Genomic DNA, 24,781 nt, shown 5'->3' with positions numbered 1-24,781 from the left:
GTTATAAGGTACCATGATTGACCACTAGTGTAAAGTGGCCATCAGGTGTTAACAGCAGCTAATTAATATTTCAAGGATCTGTGACTCTTGTCATGTAGGAGCAATGTTGGACGTATTCCATGGATATTACATGTGTTTGGTTCCTGTGTTTGATGCCTTTCATTATAAAGGCTATATAAGGAATTACTTCAGTAGAACTTGGAAATTATGATCTGTGGTACTATACATCGTTATGACCACCGTTGGAAAGTACAAGGGACATACTAGGCCCAACAGCAGGCCATCAGGAGCATGCTACAACACCAGCAATAACTTTGGACGCGAGCATGAAAATCCATTTGAAATTGATTTGTCGTTTCGTCCTGTGGACTTTACTGCTTTTGGAAAGTGTAAGTACCTTATATCTGAGCATTGGAAATGGCTACCAGAATAAATCCGTCTATTGTCTGACTTGCTGTAAGCTGTTATTCGAGATCAATCCTTAGCCAAGGAGGTAGTGAGTTGTCAATGCCAGCAATACCTACCAAATACTTCTACATATACAGATTCCTATAGTGTACAACACAAAGAGAGATATGGGTCTCATCTCAGAATTTTATAAAAGTTCTTATAATGTACTGACAACACACTATCATGGTAAACTGTTTATAAAGAACTGACAACACACTATCATGGTAAACTGTTTATAAAGAACTGATAACACACTATCATAGTAAACTGTTTATAAAGAACTGACAATACCCTTCCATGGTAAACTGTTTATAAAGAACTGACAGTACCCTTCCTGACTAAACTGTTTATAAAGAACTGACAATACCCTTCCATGGTAAACTGTTTATAAAGAGCTGACAGTACCCTTCCTGACTAAACTGTTTATAAAGAACTGACAGTACCCTTCCTGACTAAACTGTTTATAAAGAACTGACAGTACCCTTCCTGACTAAACTGTTTATAAAGAACTGACAGTACCCTTCCTGACTAAACTGTTTATAAAGAACTGACAGTACCCTTCCTGACTAAACTGGTTATAAAGAACTGACAGCACTCTGCCATGGTTAACTATTAATAAAGAACTGACAATACCCTTCCTAGCTAAACTATTTATAAAGAACTGACAGTCCCCTTCCTAGCTAAACTATTTATAAAGAACTGACAGTACCCTTCCTAGGTAAACTATTTACAAAGAACTGACAGTACCCTTCCTAGCTAAACTATTTACAAAGAACTGACAGTACCCTTCCTAGCTAAACTATTTATAAAGAACTGACAGTACCCTTCCTAGCTAAACTATTTATAAAGAACTGACAGTACCCTTCCTGACTAAACTATTTATAAAGAACTGACAGTCCCCTTCCTAGCTAAACTATTTATAAAGAACTGACAGTACCCTTCCTAGCTAAACTATTTATAAAGAACTGACAGTACCCTTCCTAGCTAAACTATTTACAAAGAACTGACAGTACCCTTCCTAGGTAAACTATTTATAAAGAACTGACAGTCCCCTTCCTAGCTAAACTATTTATAAAGAACTGACAGTACCCTTCCTAGGTAAACTATTTACAAAGAACTGACAGTACCCTTCCTAGCTAAACTATTTATAAAGAACTGACAGTACCCTTCCTAGGTAAACTATTTACAAAGAACTGACAGTACCCTTCCTAGGTAAACTATTTATAAAGAACTGACAGTACCCTTCCTGACTAAACTATTTATAAAGAACTGACAGTCCCCTTCCTAGCTAAACTATTTATAAAGAACTGACAGTACCCTTCCTAGGTAAACTATTTACAAAGAACTGACAGTACCCTTCCTAGGTAAACTATTTACAAAGAACTGACAGTACCCTTCCTAGGTAAACTATTTATAAAGAACTGACAGTACCCTTCCTGACTAAACTATTTATAAAGAACTGACAGTCCCCTTCCTAGCTAAACTATTTATAAAGAACTGACAGTACCCTTCCTAGCTAAACTATTTACAAAGAACTGACAGTACCCTTCCTAGGTAAACTATTTATAAAGAACTGACAGTACCCTTCCTGACTAAACTATTTATAAAGAACTGACAGTCCCCTTCCTAGCTAAACTATTTATAAAGAACTGACAGTACCCTTCCTAGGTAAACTATTTACAAAGAACTGACAGTACCCTTCCTAGCTAAACTATTTATAAAGAACTGACAGTACCCTTCCTAGGTAAACTATTTACAAAGAACTGACAGTACCCTTCCTAGCTAAACTATTTATAAAGAACTGACAGTACCCTTCCTAGCTAAACTATTTATAAAGAACTGACAGTACCCTTCCTGACTAAACTGTTTATAAAGAACTGACAGTACCCTTCCTAGCTAAACTATTTATAAAGAACTGACAGTACCCTTCCTGACTAAACTGTTTATAAAGAACTGACAGTACCCTTCCTAGCTAAACTATTTATAAAGAACTGACAGTACCCTTCCTAGCTAAACTATTTATAAAGAACTGACAGTACCCTTCCTAGCTAAACTATTTATAAAGAACTGACAGTACCCTTCCTGACTAAACTGTTTATAAAGAACTGACAGTCCCCTTCCTAGCTAAACTATTTATAAAGAACTGACAGTCCCCTTCCTAGCTAAACTATTTATAAAGAACTGACAGTACCCTTCCTAGCTAAACTATTTATAAAGAACTGACAGTCCCCTTCCTAGCTAAACTATTTATAAAGAACTGACAGTACCCTTCCTAGGTAAACTATTTACAAAGAACTGACAGTACCCTTCCTAGCTAAACTATTTATAAAGAACTGACAGTACCCTTCCTAGCTAAACTATTTATAAAGAACTGACAGTACCCTTCCTGACTAAACTGTTTATAAAGAACTGACAATACCCTTCCATGGTAAACTGTTTATAAAGAGCTGACAGTACCCTTCCTGACTAAACTGTTTATAAAGAACTGACAGTACCCTTCCTGACTAAACTGTTTATAAAGAACTGACAGTACCCTTCCTGACTAAACTGTTTATAAAGAACTGACAGTACCCTTCCTGACTAAACTGTTTATAAAGAACTGACAGTACCCTTCCTGACTAAACTGGTTATAAAGAACTGACAGCACTCTGCCATGGTTAACTATTAATAAAGAACTGACAATACCCTTCCTAGCTAAACTATTTATAAAGAACTGACAGTCCCCTTCCTAGCTAAACTATTTATAAAGAACTGACAGTACCCTTCCTAGGTAAACTATTTACAAAGAACTGACAGTACCCTTCCTAGCTAAACTATTTATAAAGAACTTATAGTACCCTTCCTAGCTAAACTATTTATAAAGAACTGACAGTACCCTTCCTAGCTAAACTATTTATAAAGAACTGACAGTACCCTTCCTAGGTAAACTATTTACAAAGAACTGACAGTACCCTTCCTAGCTAAACTATTTACAAAGAACTGACAGTACCCTTCCTAGCTAAACTATTTATAAAGAACTTATAGTACCCTTTATAACTAAACTGTTTATAAAGAACTGACTTTGTGCTAACATTTTAAACAACACCCTTTCTGTGATTCTCTTGTGTACTTAATAGTAGTTTCTCTAATCTGTCTTAATTTAGATAGCTATTTTAAAAAAACTTTAAGAAGAGTTGCCTACACATGCTTTCAATAGATTATCACTTGTTTTTTGTGGAAAGTCCTGTAACTATTTCTGTAAGGTCTAGGTTTGAAATATGATGTTATCACAATATGTAAATGACAATTGTTTTTTTGTGGTTTGATCCCCAGTGCCAGTAAAGGGTATGTGAGATAAGTTTGATGTGTATTGGGGTATATAAGGACCTGGGGTATGTTTGGTACTTAACACAGGTGGTGGTGATATCTGTACATGTATTTGGAGTGTCCAATTCCGTCATATTCGCACAGGTATTTAAGGTATCAAATTCCATGATGACACTGTTAAATTGACGCACGAATGTTCCTGTATACTATTTGTCGTGTTTCTCTGCAATAAAAAATCTTATTCCAAATCTTTGAAATTTAGATTTTTGTTAGAGCTAATGATTCTGTTTATCGATCAGAAGTATTGGTACCTGTCAGGTTATGAGATGAAAATAAATAAATTTAATCACAGCAAATTACCATGGTAAGTTGAAACTTGTGTGCAGCTGTTGTCGTATTGATTCTGACAAAATGGACACATTCAGTGCTGAGTGTTTACAGAACATTCCTGTAATAACTCCTACAATCTGGCTGTAATAAAGCGTTATTAGAATTGATTTACATTTTGAACAGTTTAGTGGTAAGCGTGTTGCTCACTTACCTATCAGACTTTTTAGATGCCCTTTTTAGTAACCTACAAAAGCTGTTGGAGTCCCTACACACACTAGTGACAAATGGGCCTTTCTCCATAGTTAATGGTTCCTGTTAGAACCATTGTGTAGCCTGTCAAACAGAATTGGCTTGTAAAAAGCTTATCTCAAGTCAAATTAAAATTTAATGAGAAGATCCCTGAACGACTAACAAAGGGAAAGATCCTGGTCTTTATAAATCATAATATTCATGTAATTTGTGAAAAAAAGATCGTGTTAGAGACATGTACTTAAGTTTTACAAACACAACAAATACAAAAAATGGTTTAATTGATGTAGAATAAAGAAAATTCATGTACATGTTGATCAAATAATTAGTCAGTGTGACAGTCATTAGTGGTGGAACTCTTTAAAGGTAAAGAAAAAACGGCCTTGGAAGGATCGCTCCTGAGTAGTTCTGTAAAGGTGAAAATCTCCACATGTCTGTTTACATGCTTTTAATTGACTGACAGATATATGGATCAGTACGTTGAATTTGCTGTGTAATTTTGTTTGATGTTTGTTGGTTGGATGGACATTCTAACTATTTGATCATTTTACTACTTCTCACCTTAAAATATATGTTTGCTTTTGATGGTTGTTGGTTCAGGGACAGATATAAAAGGAGATTAAGAACTTTTATACCAAGGAAGAATTTCTTTGGTTTACCAGCTGTAATACTTAGACTTAAGTCATACTAAATTTTTTATGTTAGATTCCAATAGATGAACTGTCATATAACTACACACACCTGTTTTTCTGTGGGAATGATAAGGATGAATGTGTTAAAGTAAAGCCCATAAAAAAAGGTTCAGCTTTCTTATTCCCTCACAAACAAAGTTTGGACCGGGATAAAGGATTTGGCCCAAACTCATGTTACACCTTCTTGTCAGTGCGCTAGAAACTTTATCTCCCAATAGAATTTCACAAGACTTGATATATTGGTATATTCTGGCAATATTTCTGTCCAGTTTGTGTTTTGTAACTTACATTCCTTATATCATAGAGTTATCACCCTTTGTTTATTTCACTCGATTTCAATCAACGCTCACAAGTTTATTTTGCAATGGAATTTCATGGAAAACCCTACAAAGGTTTACTAAGGCAATATTCCAGATGAGTTTGTATTTTGTAATCCCAGCTTTTGTATTTGTCAAAACCAATGATACAATGTTATCAATCTGGAGAAATTTTATCAAAAAATGACCATGTCCAAAGAAATACAAAATATCTCAGCAAAATGTGAATTCAAACGCATATGACTTAAAAGATTTATTTAGAATCAGACAATGTACTGGTGACAATCTTCCCAGGCTGTCAGCTGACTTGAGTACAGCAGAATGTTTTGTATGAGGTTTACTCATGTCAGCAGTTCTATGGTTGTCCAGTGTATGGGGTTAGCCAAGTGGAATTTCTTGGCCTGTTGTCAGTGTGTATTCTTGACGAGTGATTCCTATAATATTTATTATTAGAAGTATTGTTATAGTTATTGTATCAGAGCTCTATGGTATTTAGTGGATTTAAATATATTTTGAATTATCATGTGTCCTTAACTCGTGTTCACTGAACTGAAGAGAAACGGATGTTGACAACTGTTTAACATAGGATCTCATTACTCCTGTATATTGTTGTGATCTTTTCTAAGAAGAGGCTGAGCCCCGTAAATAAGATTTGCAAATGGCCCAGACAATGGCGTATGATAATGTAGGGACCATGTACTAGATCCCTGATATAAAACGGGGCTAAACCAACATATTACACATGATGTATGTTATTGGTGGGACTTGACGTAGTAGATCCCTGATATTAAGAAGGAGCTGAACCAATATATTATACATAATGTATGTTATTGGTGGGACCTGATGTAGTAACTTGATATAAAAAGGGGCTGAACCAACATATTACACATGATGTATGTTATTGGTGGGACCTGACGTAGTAGATCCCTGATATAAAAATGGGGCTGAACCAACATATTACACATGATGTATGTTATTGGTGGGACCTGATGTAGTAGATCCCTGATATATAAACCAACATGTAACAGAGGTTATTATTTATTTCAATGCCTCCGCTAGGAATCAAACCCAAGACCCCTGGCTTACTAGTCTGACGCTAGACCTATCAAGCTTAAGAGATACATACTCCCCCTCCAGGAAATAACTCGTCTTCGAGTTTCCAGGGGTTACAGGGATGATACACATAATGTATGTTATTGGTGGGAACTGTCGTAATAGATCCCTGATATAGAAAATTTACCAAAAAAGTGATTTTCTGTTGAAAGTTGAGCATTTGTAATGATAATATATAACAATATTGATAATGTTACATTGATGATGTTTGTAATAATAGATTTCTTTGTGTTATAATTTACTGATATTTTTCAGCTCGTAGTAAGTACCTAACTCCTTTGGAGTTGGATGATCCAAGAGATTTTTCTGAATCTGACAATCACTCAGACACAGAGAGTCAGGCTCTCAGTGAAGGTAGTATTACATTTCGCACGTGTCGCCAGGCTCTGTAGCTGTGTCTGTGAAAGTCAGGCCTTGTCTGAAGCTAGTGTCATAGTTTAATTAAATTAATCAAAGTTGTTACTTCATTGTAAAGTTAACTAAGAGAAGACCAGTATTGTATTTCCATGAAATGTTTCTTTTAGTTATAAAACATTCATGTTTTGGGTCATTTGAAAATTCAGTAAGCTGTTACATAAAAATCAAACTTCCAACAGTGGTAAACTCTCAAAATTCTAAAATTATAAGTTATTATATGTATGTAGTACCAAGATCAAATTGTTTCAAGTGACAACTTTGATCGGTAGTTTTATTCAAGACCAGACTGCTGTGGCATTAGAGGCCAGACATAGTATAATTTGATGTAGATACAATACAGTCAGTGATGAATACCCATACTACGGTTACAAGTGCTTTGTTTACCATTTTATCATTAAATCATTTAGATAAATCTAGAGACATTGCTAAATATAAAATCAAGATTGATGGTGTTTGATCAAACATTATTCACTTAAATTTGCCTTTTAATACTTTTTTGTGTAACAAGCATGACCTCCTTTTAATTTTGGTTTTGTATTAATAAAGATAAAAATATATTGTTTTTATGTATCAACAATTCGGTATTGTGAATCTTATTAAGTACGTGTAACTCAGAGTTAGAAGTAAGGCTGGTGACACAATTAATGAACAATGCATACATTAGTAATAGTCAGGTAAATAAATCAGAAATGATTAATTACTAATTGTGTAAGGGAGATAACTCTTCAAACACAACTCCCATATGAAACATAATAGTGTTTTCATTGGATAACCATACCTGTCAAAATCAGAGGTGATAAATCTTCTGATTAAAATATGTTCAGTTCATACTTCTCAATCTTTTAAAATTTTCACTTGGAGATACAGAATGGGACAAAATCTTTTTTCATCTAACACGTGTATTATACAAATATTGTACTTAAACAAATGCTAATGTAAAATGATGGTTTAATTATTGACATCAGTTATATCTGACTTTAAAGAAAATCTGTAAGGTAGATAACTCTGCTGATGGTGAAAGTCATGTGATCATATTTCTGAAATAGTATACCAAGTAATCTTTGTCAGGTACTTGTTGGGATTAAAGAGTATAAAACAGATTAGATATGTCATTCATCCATATAGGTCAAATGATGTTTTGAAAATTGATTTGGTGCAAAGATGAAATCTCCACTTTAAAAAATAATTCAATATTTTTAAATGAAATTTTCTTTAAATGAAAATGAAATGATAAGCAAGCACTTTCAACTGACTGTTGTATGCTACAGTTACTAGTTGGTGATGGTTGAAAATCCATGTTAAAGCTCGTGTGCTGCTTCGCTTTCAGGTCGAAACCAAGGTTTTCGACATAACTTTTCCTCCTACGCAGAGTGGGAGAAGACCTATGGCTGTGTGCTGAGCAGTACCAGTGATAGCAGTGACTCGGACTCGGACTCTGATGAGGTCAAAAATGGTAAGCCCAGTATACACTTATATGCTACACATTCTTCATCTATCAAACGCATCAGTCAAAAATATTTTACAACTTTCAATACTGTAAAGAGTTCTTAAACAGTCAACTCAAGAAAAATTAATGTGGAGATAAATTACTCATCAATACCTTATTTTGAATTATAGAAAGTTACTGGCAAAACTAAGACTAAGCAACCATTACTGGAAAGTTGAAGAAGTTAGGACCAAAAAGATTTGTGGACATCTCTGTCTATGTATTCTTTATACAATGTTAAAATATGTTTTTTTTTTTTTTTGCTATAGATCCTATTGTTTGGATAAAACAATACAAGAAAGTTGATTGATTGTAAATGTTGTCATTTCTGAAGTTTATATTTTTTGATATTTCAAAAATAATAAATATTCAACAAAATGGATGCATTCAAAACAAAAACAAAAACTTTTTTAGCTCAACTGGCCGGAAGGGCCATGTGAGCTATAGGGAAACTGCTACATCTGTTATCCCTCATTCATTGTCCATCATCTCTCATCTGTCAATTTTTTTAAACAAAATGCTAGGAGACATGAATGAGTAAGGGGATGTTGACAAAATTTAAGATCAGGGAGAGCGATACAGGCCTTATGTGCCTCTTGTTTGTTTCATAATTCAAGTGAAAAAATTCCCATTCATCTCAAAATTTTAGGAAAACTGAATCTTTACAGTTACTTACTTGATAAAGAAAATAGATAAATAAAGTGATAAAATTGTTGCCTAAAACTAGGATAAACAGAATTAGAAGATAAAGTAGTTAGTGAACAACATTGGATAAAGTCACAAGAAGAGTGGGATGATTTCTCCACATACAACCACTCATTTTAACACCTACTGCACTTTATTCTCTGATTAAGTCACACTGAAGGTGTTACAGGTATAAATACCAATGAAACATGTTCTAATCCTGTCTTATCTGTGTGCTAGGTGCAGTAAACATTGTATTGAACTAATGAAATACATACGGCTAGTTATCCTGCTACGGTATATTTAGAGCTTTTAAATTTGTGTGTGCTGTAGAATTTAATTAGCTTAGATAAAATCTGTTATTCAGGGTTCATACAGTTTTTAAAATAAGGGGAGATAACTCATTGTCTCTTACACTTTTTTGTACGATACATTTGATGTTTTGTGTTCTATTACTTCATGAGGTTCTATTTGCTGTGTGTATTGTGTTGAAAGTTTAGATTTTAACTGTTTAGAAACATCATACTCTCAGACTTTCAAAAAAATCTAGCATTTGCTTCACTTGTTCATCCTTTTTATGCATGTATTGAATATTTGTTTTCAGGTATGATCCCAAAGTATTTTAAGAGATATGATTTTGGAAATACCAATTATTCTTGATTGCATGTTGTAAGATATAAGCCAAAGTATTATCAGACAAAGAGCTTTCATTTTGCAAGGAAAAAAAAAGGAATAGAATGAAATGAAGAGCAGATTAAATTTATTGTTTGCTACCGGCTATTTATTACTGTTCTATACCAAGTCTAATTACGATCTCAAATTTGTTATGATTACCTGACGTACCAGACAGTAAGTAGATATTGGGGAAATTATAGAAGTGGGAGTCATTTGGTGTAAAAGTTAATATGACTTATGAAATTCTGAATAAAAATCATGTAATAGTCTTTGTTTGGCATTGTTAGGAATTAAGTGTTATTTCAGTTCATTGGGTTGTCAGCCAGGTATTAGATTTATTGATTTTACCGTTAATTGCCGTGTTTACGGCATGTTTTATTTGAGCACAGAAATTACATAATCCAGGTATTATTAAGTAGGAAGAGTTGTTGAGCGATTTCTGTGTAAAATACAATTTTGTATTATGTTCTGAAAAAAGCAATAATGATGAACATGCTATGATTTATAGTAATTGAAAGGGTTCTGTTGATAGACAATATTTCGTGCGTTGGAGGATCATTGTCATGCTGCAGGTTGGTCAAATAACATAGAATTCAATGAATATTAATTCAGACACATGGTATAATTGAATGTGGTGTCTTTACAAATTTTTTTTTTAAAACTTGACAGAATCTTGTGAAGTTATACCTGCTGCTACAGGTAGGTTGTTACTGCGGGTGTTTAGTTTATTATTAGAACTGGCTGGTGAAAAAGGAGGCCTAGATTTCAGTATGCGAGGCAATGCTACCATTTGTAGATGTATTTACTTTACATTTTATTATTGGTGAAGATTTGCTTACTCATTAGATAATAATATTTACCAGTATTTGATTCTAGCATCAGGGACTTGACTCCACGCTTTAGGTCACTCACTCTGCTTGGGAACACTGGGCACATTGCATTTAGTTTTCTTCACCATAATAAATTAATTCAATCCTGCTGTAATTAAGGTAATAGAGGCATGAGAGTAGCAATGACTCTAGTTTCTGTAGCATGGTAATTGGTGAGATTTTAGTCTGACCTTGACAAGGATGGACAGTGGTATTGGTATATAGCAGATGATTGAAGCTGTGGATTGAGAGTGATTCTACAATGTACTTGGTTGTTCAGAGTTCAATTTGCTATTAGGAAATACTGGCCCAAAGACGATCAGAACTTCAATATGCTACATTGAAATATGTCCGTAATTCATGTAAAGACAATGTTTTTGCATCCCTTAAGAAAAGAAGAAAGAAGAAAGAAAGGAATAAAGAAAGAAAGAAAAAGAAAGACAGGAGGGAAGAGAGATGGAGGGAGGAAAGAAAGAAAATCCTTTCACATACTTTAAAGTTCTTAAACATGAACCAAAATGAATGTATTGCCAGAAACTCATTATCATCAAGATCCATACACTATTAATAGGTTGTAGCTTGCTGGAATTAATTTTAATCACTTTTACAAATAGAAATTCTCTATGACCTGTGTACATATTCAAATGGATGAAAACTCCCGACAAAAAAAAAACTTAAAAAACCTTAGTTCTGATATATTTGATCTGTAGGTTTCATGTGAATGAGTTGATCTGAATAATTCTTACTTAGGAATGTTTCATGACACACCATGATGGTTATCAGGAAAGATCAGAACAGCAAACTAATGAGGATTTAAACTGCATTTATAAAAGTAGACGTCATATCTCCTGTTGCCATTGTAGCAGTTAGATTCAAATTTATTGTCAAGTTGTTTTCTGCCAAGAAAAACAACAAAAAAACTTGGCAATAATGCCAATGACAGAGAAGATTGATTACATATAGCAGCAAATGGTGATCTAATAGCAGGACCTGGAAGACAAAATGGCTTGAAGCTGTCTATAGATAAAACAGCTGATAGACTGCTCCAACAACAAATAGAGGGGTAACATGCTGTCCCTTATATCTCCAGTCATATGTACAGGCTGCCCTGCCACAGCCTCAATCACAACTAGCTGCTACTTTGTTGTACTCAACCACTTAGGGCACTGTGGTGGTGAAATTAAATCAAGCTATAATAGGATAAACATAAACCTTACATTATATTGTTGATCTATAAACTTCATACAGAATCACCAAGACCCAGGACCCTACGCAGAGAATAGAAAAGATGATTCTAAACCTGTCCTGTCACAATTATCATCCTGAGATGACTCCTACACAATATATGGAGAGACATACTTAATATGTTGCTGTATTGGTCTAGAGACAAAAGTTCCTACTTGGTGGCAGATATTTCCAACCAATTAATCAGACAGGAAAACCTAACCAAACCTTTCTCAATCCTGCCTGCAATATTTCAGCCAGCCCCAAACATTCTGACTGTTTCATCTCCATTACATCACCAATGTTGGAAAAGTTGCTGAAAGAGAAGGACTCATCAGAAGGATTACAGAGTTTACAGACAGTTCTATCAATGTCCATTTGGAAGATGTTTGCAGCATTAAGAATGAAACAGCATCTTCATAAAGTTGTCTTCGTGTCTGTCTGTACAGACTCAGCTTCAATAATACAATGTCTTCATAAAGTTATCCTTGTGTCTGTCTGTTAAGACTCAGTTTCAATGATACAGTGTCTTCATAAAGTTGTCCTTGTATCTGTGTGTACAGATTCAGCTTCAATGATACAATGTCTTCATAAAGTTGTCTTTTTGTCTGTCTGTTAAGACTCAGTTTCAATGATACAGTGTCTTCATAAAGTTGTCCTTGTGTCTGTGTGTACAGATTCAGCGCCAGTATTACAGTGTCCTCACAAAGTTGTCATTTTTTCCTTATTCTTCTTTCTTAGATCTAAATACATGACCACAAATTGCAATCTGATGACTAATAAATACCTTTATCTACTCAAGCCAGAGTTGATAAACAGTAAACTGCTGGTAAGAAATCATCTGCAATCATATTACAATTATTTTGTGTGTATTAACAGTACCAGTGTATATTTGTGTTCTGTTGATGGGAGATTTAGAGATCATCAACTCATTGTGTTATACTCAGGTCTTCCAAAAACCCCTCAAGGGGATAGAGCAAAAAATCCCTCTAATGGCTGGGACGAAAAATTCCTCAAAGGGCTTGGGAAAAAAATCTCTCTCACAGCTGGGACAAAAAATCCCTCAAAGGGCTTGGGTAAAAAATCCCTCTCACAGCTTGGACAAAAATCCCTCAAAGGTCTTGGGTAAAAAAATCCCGCTAAAGGCCGAGACAAAAAATCCCTCAAAGGGCTTGGGTAAAAAATCCCTCTCACAGCTGGAACAAAAAATCCCTCAAAGGGCTTGGGTAAAAAATCCCTCTGACGGCCGAGACAAAAAATCCCGCAAAGGGCTTGGGTAAAAAATCCCTCTCATAGCCGGGACAAAAAATCCCTCAAAGGGCTTGGGTAAAAAATCCCTCTCACAGCTTGGACAAAAATCCCTCAAAGGTCTTGGGTAAAAAATCCCGCTAAAGGCCGAGACAAAAAATCCCTCAAAGGGCTTGGGTAAAAAATCCCTCTCACAGCTGGAACAAAAAATCTCTCAAAGGGCTTGGGTAAAAAATCCCTCTGACGGCCGAGACAAAAAATCCCGCAAAGGGCTTGGGTAAAAAATCCCTCTCATAGCCGGGACAAAAAATCCCTCAAAGGGCTTGGGTAAAAAATCCCTCTCACAGCCGGGACAAAAAATCCCTCAAAGGGCTTGGGTAAAAAATCCCTCTCACAGCTGGGACAAAAATCCCTCAAAGGTCTTGGGTAAAAAATCCCGCTAAAGGCCGAGACAAAAAATCCCTCAAAGGGCTTGGGTAAAAAATCCCTCTCACAGCTGGAACAAAAAATCCCTCAAAGGGCTTGGGTAAAAAATCCTTCTTACAACTGGGACAAAAAATCCCTTAAACAGTTAGGACAAAAACTCCCTCAAATGACTGGAATGAAAAATCTATGACAAGAAAAAAAATCTTTATTCCACTGTATTGATATATTGGAGTTTAAATGATAATCCATTTAAAATGTGATATTTACAGATAAATATTAATTTTTAGGAAGACTTTGAAATTGGAAGTGAGTCCAAAGTTTGAGTGATAGAAGTGTAAAGGTGGTATATTTTAGTATAATTGTTAAGGATATATAATTATTACCTGACAATATTACAGCCTTTCATTTAAGTTTTGTTCTCCAACATCTATAGAGATAATGGATAAAAAGTTTCTCATTATATCATGGTGTGTAACGTGTATTGGATCTTTTGTAAGTCCTACTCTCTTTGACACTCAAAGCACTTTGTATTTGAAATTAAAGTAAGTTTAGAGCTTGAAGCCATTGTATGAAGAGATCAAAAGATTGACATTGTTTGTTAATGGACAAAACAAAACTTTAAATTACACAGGTCATTTTATGATCAAACTATATTACCGGATTAATTGTAACAGAGATATGCAATGAACCCTAACTTTTAATTGGATATAAGTCACATGACAAACACATGACAAAGGCGTACTGCCACTGGTTTGTTCACACCAAGATTTGCCTGGATGGGGAAGGTATTGGGTGTTTGCCATACCATTATATACCAGTGTGGGTAGGAGTACTGTGATATCCTTCTGTGCCAGAGCAATGCTTTAGTAAGTCAGTTGTGTTGCTGCTGAGATGAAGGCTCAAAGACAACAGAGCCTATGTCAACAGTTACCGTTCCTTCTGTTGGACGGGCCACTTTCATCACTCTTGGAAGGTAAAATTCCAAACCATCTTTTTGTGTTTAACAACGATGGTGTTTATCCCAAGATGTTCCATCACTAACAAGATATGTGGACTTTCAGCGATGTACCTTGTATGTGTTGTATATTAGTGGACTTTCAGCCATGTACCTTGTATGTGTTGTATATTAGTGGACTTTCAGCCATGTACCTTGTATGTGTTGTGTATTAGTGGACTTTCAGACATGTACCTTGTATGTGTTGTGTATTAGTGGACTTTCAGCCATGTACCTTGTATGTGTTGTGTATTAGTGGACTTTCAGCCATGTACCTTGTATGTGTTGTATATTAGTGGACTTTCAGCCATGTACCTTGTATGTGTTGTATATTAGTGGACTTTCAGCCATGTACCTTGTATGTGTTGTATATTAGTGGACTTTCAGCCATGTACCTTGTATGTGTTGTATATTAGTGGATTTTCAGCCATGTACCTTTATATGTGTTGGTTAGTTTACTTTTGTGATCATTCAAATGTATAACTTTATATTGCCTCTGTAACAACTGTGTTGCTATATAGATAAGTGTCCAATGTTTTTCTTCTTTTGTTTTCATGTTGAATGGTTCGTTCACATTGATATCTTTTACATTGCTGAAGTTTTTCAACATTTTTGAATCCTTGTAGTAGTATTCGGAAGACATATGCTCTTTCCCAGGCCTGTCACTAAGATCAGAGTTTTTTTTTTAGATAGGGTGGTTATCTGTTGAACACAAGCTGTTTGTCTCCTAGGAACTGTATATAGCTGGCAGTTTGTCCATCTTTTTGGTTAAAGCAGTAATTGTGTTCCCTAAGATCATTCTACATCTGTATGTTAGATCTGTGTTATGGCTGTAGGTTTACAATGGTATGATTACACATACATTAGTCTGAAGACTCCTACAGTAGTGCTATCCATGTTGGCCATTGTGTCGTCTCTATTGTCTTCATGCTTGGTTTACTTCTTCTATCATAAAGGGTCAGTATGGGTCACTTCACAAGTCATAGTCATAAAACTGTTTTATAATGTCACTTCATAATTAACCACTGAATACAATACCAATATTTTTATAGTATCTGTTTCTCTCTAATAAAACCAGGCATGATTCCACAGATGAGTTACTAGCCCATCTATTGGTATTTGACAAGAGAAGGATATTAATTTATCAATGATTTTAAATTTTTTGTTTTTTTTTGTTGGAACTTTGTGTCAAGGTGTTAAACGAGACATTATTGAAAAAATGTCTATTCCGATAAATTGTCTAATTTTCTGGTTAATGATCACGTTTGACTTTGTGTCTTAAGGCACTCACAGGATAATTGTGATATCAAAATAAATTTTTAAGGAGAATATTGTAGAGTAAAATGGTGTTTTGCTCAGAGAATTGTCGTGTGTTTTCGACTTCTTCTGAAAAACTCCTGAATTATTTCAATGAAATTTTACAAAGACCTTCCATGGTTAAAAGTGCACCAAAAGTGTATATTATATAGTCCCCAACGCCCAGGAGCCTCTGGGAAGGGGCCAGAGAGGGTCAAATTGGTTGAAATTTCAATAATATTCTTCCCAAATTCCAGGTATGATAGAACCAAGTACTCTTCATGGCTGGAAAGCCCTTCAGATGCTTTACCAAAATTAATATTTTCATGACTCAAGGGTCTCACATTTCCCTGTGGGGAGGGGATAAAATTTAGTTTATATAAGAAAATTTGAACATTATTTGTTAAGATGACAATTATAAAAGATGCACATATTGACCTTGACTGATCCCAAGGGACTGATGGGCAAGACCAAAAATGGATCAAATTGACTGAAATTTCAAAAACATTCTGCTGTTCATGGAAAATTCAAATCTTGCAAGTAATTTCTTTTAATTCAAACTTGGTTGGAAGCTTTATCATAGGACAGCAGTTAATGTATACAGAATTTACATTTGTATTATATGTACAATACAGTTAAAGTTATATGACTTTATTTAACAAAATTGTTTCTATGGCATGTATACAAGAAGCGTTGTAACTCAGCTGACCATTAAGGCCCTTGGGCCTCTTGGTGTTAGACTAGTAATTACCTGAATTACTTGAGAATATTCAGGTAAAAATATTCCACTGGAATTCTATGTATGTGTATATAAACTTTGCTGTTAAAATCCATTGGTGCATTAATATATGCTTCTGAACAACTTTTAATCACAGAGTGTTAATACCTGTGTATTTGGTAGACTGGTGTCCTTTACATTTAGGCATGCAAGTTTTTTTTTTATGTGCATTACATTTTGGAATGTCACCAATTTATTATAGAAAACATTTTATAAATGGCATTAGTTATCGACGGGTGAATCAATAATTATATAAATGTCTGGTCTTCATTTAAATAGAAATCTCAAGTCTCTATATCTAACAAGGCAAAATGACTACCACACAACAAAATGTGTCATCTAGATTGGATTTGAGATTTGATAAAAGGGAATTTTTGTAGAGTTCTGTTTGATGGTTTTTAACTTCAATGTTACATAGGTTTTTTTTCATGGTGACCTGTTGCGATCACCTTCATCGGAGTTGTACGTCGTGCGTCCGTAAACAATTTAACATTTTAGACTTCTTTTCAAAAACTCCTGATCCAATTTCTATCAAATTTTGCAGGAACCCTCCCTGGCCTAAGATGAACCAAAATTGTGAATTATACAATCCCAACCCCCCCAGGGGCATGAGGGGCAGTGCCAAAAGGGATAAAATTGATTTGGACTTCAAAAATCTTCTGTTCAACTCCAAGATATGGTAGAATCAAGTGCTCTGCATGGATGGAAGCATCTTATGGTGCTTTACGAAAAGTGTGAATTGATGGCGCCAGGATCTGGCATTTCCCTATGGGGAGGGGTTAAAGTTTACTATAGTTTATATGGGAAAAATAGATTTTTGAGCAAAATTTGTTTAATTTTCATTTGAAATATTTCAAACTTGGTTAGCAGTATGAGCAAAGGATGACAACTTGATGGTATGCTTGTATTGACCCTGACTGACCCCCAGGGTCTAATGGAGTGGGCCAAAAGCAGGTCAAATTGACTTAAATTTCAGAAATCTTCTTCTCCAGACCCAGGTATAGTAGTATCAAATGCTCTTCATGAACGAAAGCAAAGAAGGTGCTTTTATTACCTAATGGGTCTCACATGTCTTCCTGGGAAGGAAGTTTTTTTTAAACTTTACTGTAATTTTCATAGGAAAATGTATTGATACTGGCTTACTATATTCAGTGTCACAGTTTCTGTTTCTGTTTTCACTTGATAACTACCTTTTTACCATAACATGCAATATTGCTTATATTAGGTGACTGTCAAGGCTGCTAGCCTCTTGTTTTTACAGAGATTTACACTGATGGACCCCTCAGACTTGATAGTGTATTGATTTGTTTTATAATTTGGCCTTTAAAGGAGTTATATTTTTCAATTTTGATAGTTCTTAAGTTGCCTGTAAGTTGATCAGTATTTTTAGAAATATTCTTTGCTCTATAACTAGCCAGTAATTTGATTGTAGAATGTTACGTTGATGGTCATTACCTTGACAGTGTGTTGATCTCTAAATTTTATATTGGTAGTTCTTAACTTATTTGATTTATTTGTAAAACTTTAAAATGGTGGTCCTTCACTCACTTATAAAAAGTAATTTGATATTTATATATTGATGGTCCTTAACTGTGTGTATTCTACAGGTGGCCTGAGGAGATCTAAAACATTAGGTACAGTATCATTGTGTTTCTACTCTCACATCACATTCCAAGATGTTTATCCACATCACATGTACAGACTGGCGTAATCCACACTCATCACATGTACAGACTGGGTTTATCCACTCTCATCACATGTACAGACTGGGTTTATCCACTCTCATCACATGTACAGACTGGGTTTATCCACTCTCATCACATGTACAGGCTGGGTTTATCTACTCACATCACATGTACAGACTGGGTTTATCCACTCTTATCACATGTACAGACTGGGTTTATCCACTCTCATCACATGTACAGACTGGGTTTATCCACTCTTATCACATGTACAGACTGGGTTTATCCACTCACATCACATGTACAGACTGGGTTTATCCACTCACATCACATGTACAGACTGGGTTTTTCCACTCACATCACATGTACAGACTGGGTTTATCCACTCTCATCACATGTACAGACTGGGTTTATCTACTCACATCACATGTACAGACTGGGTTTATCCACTCTCATCACATGTACAGACTGGGTTTATTCACATGTACAGACTGGGTTTATCCACTCTTATCACATGTACAGACTGGGTTTTTCCACTCACATCACATGTACAGACATCCACTCACATCACATGTACAGACTGGGTTTATCCACTCTCATCACATGTACAGACTGGGTTTATCCACTCACATCACATGTACAGACTGGGTTTATCCACTCACATCACATGTACAGACTGGGTTTATCCACTCACATCACATGTACAGACTGGGTTTTTCCACTCACATCACATGTACAGACTGGGTTTTTCCACTCACATCACATGTACAGACTGGGTTTTTCCACTCACATCACATGTACAGACTGGGTTTTTCCACTCACATCACATGTACAGACTGGGTTTTTCCACTCTCACATGTACACATCACATGTACAGACTGGGTTTTTCCACTCACATCACATGTACAGACTGGGTTTATCCACTCTTATCACATGTACAGACTGGGTTTTTCCACTCACATCACATGTACAGACTGGGTTTTTCCACTCACATCACATGTACAGACTGGGTTTTTCCACTCACATCACATGTACAGACTGGGTTTATCCACTCACATCACATGTACAGACTGGGTTTATCTACTCACATCACATGTACAGACTGGGTTTTTCCACTCACATCACATGTACAGACTGGGTTTATCCACTCACATGTACAGACTGGGTTTATCCACTCACATCACATGTACAGACTGGGTTTATCCACTCACATCACATGTACAGACTGGGTTTTTCCACTCACATCACATGTACAGACTGGGTTTATCTACTCACATCACATGTACAGACTGGGTTTATCTACTCACATCACATGTACAGACTGGGTTTATCTACTCACATCACATGTACAGACTGGGTTTATCCACTCACATCACATGTACAGACTGGGTTTATCCACTCTCATCACATGTACAGACTGGGTTTTTCCACTCACATCACATGTACAGACTGGGTTTATCCACTCTTATCACATGTACAGACTGGGTTTATCTACTCACATCACATCACTTGTTCACATTAGGATCACATACCCCTTTGGTTTAAAATAGTCACTTTAATTGTTTTAAATGCCAACCAAGAAAGTTAGTTTTGGTTAGGCAGGTGACCATGCCTTAAGGTTCATATTTGTCAGTTTGATCGCCAGGTTTGGTCATCTTGTTTATTACTGATGGTTTAAATTGGCCACCAACAGAGAATACTGACCATCGTAAAGTTTTATTTACAGTTGGGGAAGTTCCTTTACAGTAAGGCCTTAGGATTTACCACCGTGACAACACTGTGATAACACTGATAACACTGAGATAACACTGTGATAACACTGTGATAACACTGATAACACTGAGATAACACTGTGATACCACTGTGACAACACTGTGATAGCACTTTGATACCACTGTGATAACACTGTGATACCAGTGTGATACCACTGTGACAACACTGATACCACTGTGATTCCCACTGTGATAACACTGTGATACCACTGTGATAACACTGTGATTCCCACTGAGATAACACTGTGATACCACTGTGATTCCCACTTTGCTACCACTGTGATAACACTGTGATACCACTTTGATACCACTGTGATAACACTGTGGTACCATGGTGATACCACTGTGATACCAATGTGATAACACTGTGATAAGACTGTGATTAACACTGTGATAACACTGTGATAACACTGTGATTCCCACTACGTTAATGCTGTGATACCACTGTGATTCCCACTTTGATACCACTGTGATAACACTGTGATACCACTTTGATACCACTGTGATAACACTGTGGTACCATGGTGATACCACTGTGATACCAATGTGATAACACTGTGATAAGACTGTGATTCACACTGTGATAACACTGTGATAACACTGTGATTCCCACTACGTTAACGCTGTGATAGCAATGTGATACCACTGTGATTCCCACTGTGATAGCAATGTGATACCACTGTGATTCCCACTGTGATAACACTGTGATACCACTGTGATACCACTGTGATTCCCACTGTGATAACACTGTGATACCACTCTGATACCACTGTGATAACACTGTGATTCCCACTGTGATATCGTAAGTCAATCCTCTTTCATTAATATCCACATGAATTGTTCTCACCTAGGAGGACAGATAGGTCATCAGAACCACATTGTATCATTACCTCATGATACTGTATATCAACAGGCTCTTGGGTTCAAATTTTTAAACAATGCATGTATTGACCATTGCCAGTCAGCATGCTTACTTACAATGTGTACAGCTTGCTAGCTAACCTTCAAGTGCAATGTGTAAATAATGAACAGTCGTATAATTGAATAAACTTTGTCAAGTTTTTTTCACCAGTTGAAGGAGAATTCTCTTTACCATTTCAACTTGTTTCCAAGCAAACAATGAGTATTATTTTAAAGCTTCCTTGGTTTATGTGACTGGTATTGTGTTTACTTGATCTTTGCGTTGGATTCTCACAGTTGTTTGGATACTGTCCACATGGCTTTGAAGTAGACAGGCTTGGTGAATTTATTTTTCCTGACTTCAGTTAAATCATTGATATTTTATTTGTAATCTGGTATGTTGCCTAGTAAACCTGATGCAGTTCCTGGTTCCTCTATCTCTCCTCTCCCCCCACTTCTTTGACTGCAATAGAGGGGTTTAAGGTTCCCTCTTAATATGATGTCATTGACTGCAACATAGGGGTTTAATGTTACCTCTTAATGTTATGTCGTTGACTGCAATATAAGGGTTTAAGGTTCCCTCTGAATGTGATGTCATTGGCTGCAATATAGGGGTTTAAGGTTCCCTCTGAATGTGATGTCATTGGCTGCAATATAGGGGTTTAAGGTTCCCTCTTAATATGATGTCTTTGGCTGCAACATAGGGGTTTAAGGTTCCCTCTTAATATGATGTCTTTGGCTGCAACATAGGGGTTTAAGGTTCCCTCTTAATGTGATGTCATTGGCTGCAACATAGGGGTTTAAGGTTCCCTCTTAATGTGATGTCATTGCCTGTAATATAGGGGTTTAAGGTTCCCTCTTAATGTGATGTCATTGACTGTAATATAGGGGTTTAAGGTTCCCTCTTAATGTGATGTCATTGACTGTAATATAGGGGTTTAAGGTTCCCTCTTAATGTGATGTCATTGACTGTAATATAGGGGTTTAAGGTTCCCACTTAATATGATGTCTTTGGCTGCAACATAGGAGCTTAAGGTTCCCTCTTAATGTGATGTCTTTGTCCGCTATACAGAAGTTCAAGTTACTGTCCTTATGTGATGCCTGTGTTCACTAAACAGAAGTTCAAGTTACTGTCCTTATGTGATGTCTGTGTTCACTAAACAGAAGTTCAAGTTACTGTCCTTATGTGATGTCTGTGTTCACTAAACAGAAGTTCAAGTTACCGTCCTTATGTGATGTCTGTGTTCACTAAACAGAAGTTCAAGTTACCGTCCTTATGTGATGTCTGTGTTCACTAAACAGAAGTTCAAGTTACCGTCCTTATGTGATGTCTTTGTTCACTAAACAGAGGTTCAAGTTGCTGTCCTAATGTGATGTCTTTGTTCACTAAACAGAGGTTCAAGTTACCGTCCTAATGTGATGTCTTTGTCCACAAAACAGAGGTTCAAGTAACCTGCCTCATGTGATGTCTGTGTCCACTAAACAGAGGTTCAAGTTACCGTCCTTAAGTGATGTCTGTGTCCACTCTACAGAGGGGAAATTAATCCTCTTTATACATAGATTTAAATTTCCCTCTTGATGTGATGTCTTTGTCTACTTTAAAAAAGTATGTTTATGTGTTCATTGTACAGTTCTGAATATTGATTGAAGTAAAAAGGATTACATATTGAGATTTGTGAATGATCATTATACATGTGTCATAAATAAAGCTTGTAATGTAAAATTCAAGGTGATGAAGTAAAAGTTATCCTGCACTGAATGATCACAGCATTTACCTATCAAACTGAATCATCAGGAACATTAAAGTGTCGGGGATTTCCTCTTTGTAGACATATTTTGAAAGGTAGAAATATTGTAGATTTTCTACTTCAGTACCCAGAGACAAGAAAAAGACACAGTCAGAGCTGGAACAGGAAGGTTAGTGTTCCTAATGTCTAGACCAGTTTATTCATGATAGAGATCTGTCTGAGAACTTAACTAAATATATAGAACTGTCTGTCTGTCTACAACAGTTCACTCATTATACAGACTTGTCTGTCTACAGTAGTCCCTCTCATTATACAGACTTGTCTGTCTACAGTAGTCCCTCTCATTATACAGACTTGTCTGTCTACAGCAGTTCACTCATTATACAGACTTGTCTGTCTACAGTAGTCCCTCTCATTATACAGACTTGTCTGTCTACAGTAGTCCCTCTCATTATACAGACTTGTCTGTCTACAGCAGTTCACTCATTATACAGACTTGTCTGTCTACAACAGTTCACTCATTATACAGACTTGTCTGTCTACAGTAGTCCCTCTCATTATACAGACTTGTCTGTCTACAGCAGTTCACTCATTATACAGACTTGTCTGTCTACAACAGTTCACTCATTATACAGACTTGTCTGTCTACAGTAGTCCCTCTCATTATACAGACTTGTCTGTCTACAGCAGTTCACTCATTATACAGACTTGTCTGTCTACAGTAGTCCCTCTCATTATACAGACTTGTCTGTCTAAAGCATATCACTCATTATACAGCCGTACCTGTCTATAGCAGTTCACTTCTTATACAGACTTGTCTGTCTACAGCAGTACACTTATTATACAGACTTGTATGTCTACAGCAGTTCACTTATTATACAAACTTGACTGTCTACAGCTACAGCAGTCCCTCTCATTGTACAGACTTGTCTGTCTGCAGCAGTCCCTCTCATTACACAGACTTGTCTGTCTACAACAGTTCACTCATTATGCAGACTTTACTGTCTGTAGCAGTTCCCTCATTATAAAGATCTGTCACAGAGACCCCAAAGCTGAGTGATAGAGACGTATTTAACACCATGTACAAGTCACACTGAACCATTTCTTTTACACAAGTGTAAATTTAAAATTAAAAGATAAAACAGCATTAAAATATTCATTTGATTAAATGTCCATGATTTTCAGAACACAAAGTCATGAAATAATTAATGGAGTACTCTATGATCAGTAGTTGGGTGTTGGATGTTGTTGTAAAAGGTGGTTGTTATCAAGTGTAAGCTCTCTATGCTATGTTTTGTGTATAGGCTCCATAATTCAATGCGAGGAGATAGTACAGATGTCATTCAATGGTTGTTATTGTATATACAAAATCAGTCTTTTCATACTAATCAAAGGTAGAGTTTTCCCTTTAAATGGCTGTCTGTTGAAACATGTCCACCTTACTATGATATACCATGTATTCTGCCCAATGATACGTGACCTACAGCTTATGTAAATTCTTTCTCACAATAATCCAACTGTATGACCTGAGTTCAATCAAATATAGAATATATTCAATATTGGTTTCATTGGTATGGAGGAGTTTGTACCTGTATGGCGGAGTGTAGGTGTTGACTGTTCCGTCCACACTTTTGTTTCTATATCATTGTGTGTTATAGCTGTTTTATAATACTGGACAAACAGGGATTAATCTGATATGATCCCCAGCAAAAACTTCAAACAAAGTTTTCATGTACGATTGTAAAATCGGTGGACAGTACTGGAAGTGTATGCTTTATACTATTGAGCAGGTGCTTTCAAGTTGGCCTTGGATTGGAAAAATTATTTCAAAATAATCAATGAACTAAATTGCATAGAGCTGTTCCTGTATGTGGTAGTAATGAACACAGCAGATCTGTCCCACTGTACCTGTTTCTCCACGAAGCAGGTCTCTGTGTGATACCTGTGGCTCCTTGAGACAGGTAGAATAATACACAATTTGTATCTGCGGCTTCGTCAGGCAGGTAGGTCTTTACCTGTTTCTCAATGAGGCTGGATATACCTTTCTGTGGCCATCAGGACAGGTGAGAGACTGAGGCTGGAAATAACGAGAGTTGTCTGCTACATGTATTTACTGTGGTGAAAA

At 36.0% G+C, this 24,781-nt stretch overlaps 1 protein-coding gene across 1 annotated transcript in view; it reads left to right on the top strand.

Annotated features, from left to right (window-relative positions):
- The first annotated feature begins 232 nt into the window (after positions 1-232).
- Positions 233-24,781, top strand: part of LOC132562185 (uncharacterized) — a 95,135-nt gene continuing 70,586 nt past the window's right edge. Inside the window, exons 1-2 of the mRNA XM_060226917.1 lie at positions 233-389; positions 8,202-8,327. Coding sequence (XP_060082900.1) covers positions 233-389; positions 8,202-8,327 — 283 coding nt within the window. The remainder of the gene's footprint in view (positions 390-8,201; positions 8,328-24,781) is intronic.

Source organism: Ylistrum balloti, unplaced genomic scaffold (assembly GCF_031769215.1).
Source record: "Ylistrum balloti isolate Yb309-2 unplaced genomic scaffold, AGI_CSIRO_Ybal_v1 Utg371360, whole genome shotgun sequence".
Classification (NCBI taxonomy): Eukaryota; Metazoa; Mollusca; class Bivalvia; order Pectinida; family Pectinidae; genus Ylistrum; species Ylistrum balloti.
Note: the sequence above shows the minus strand (reverse complement) of the source record. Positions and strands in the feature narration are given on the sequence as shown.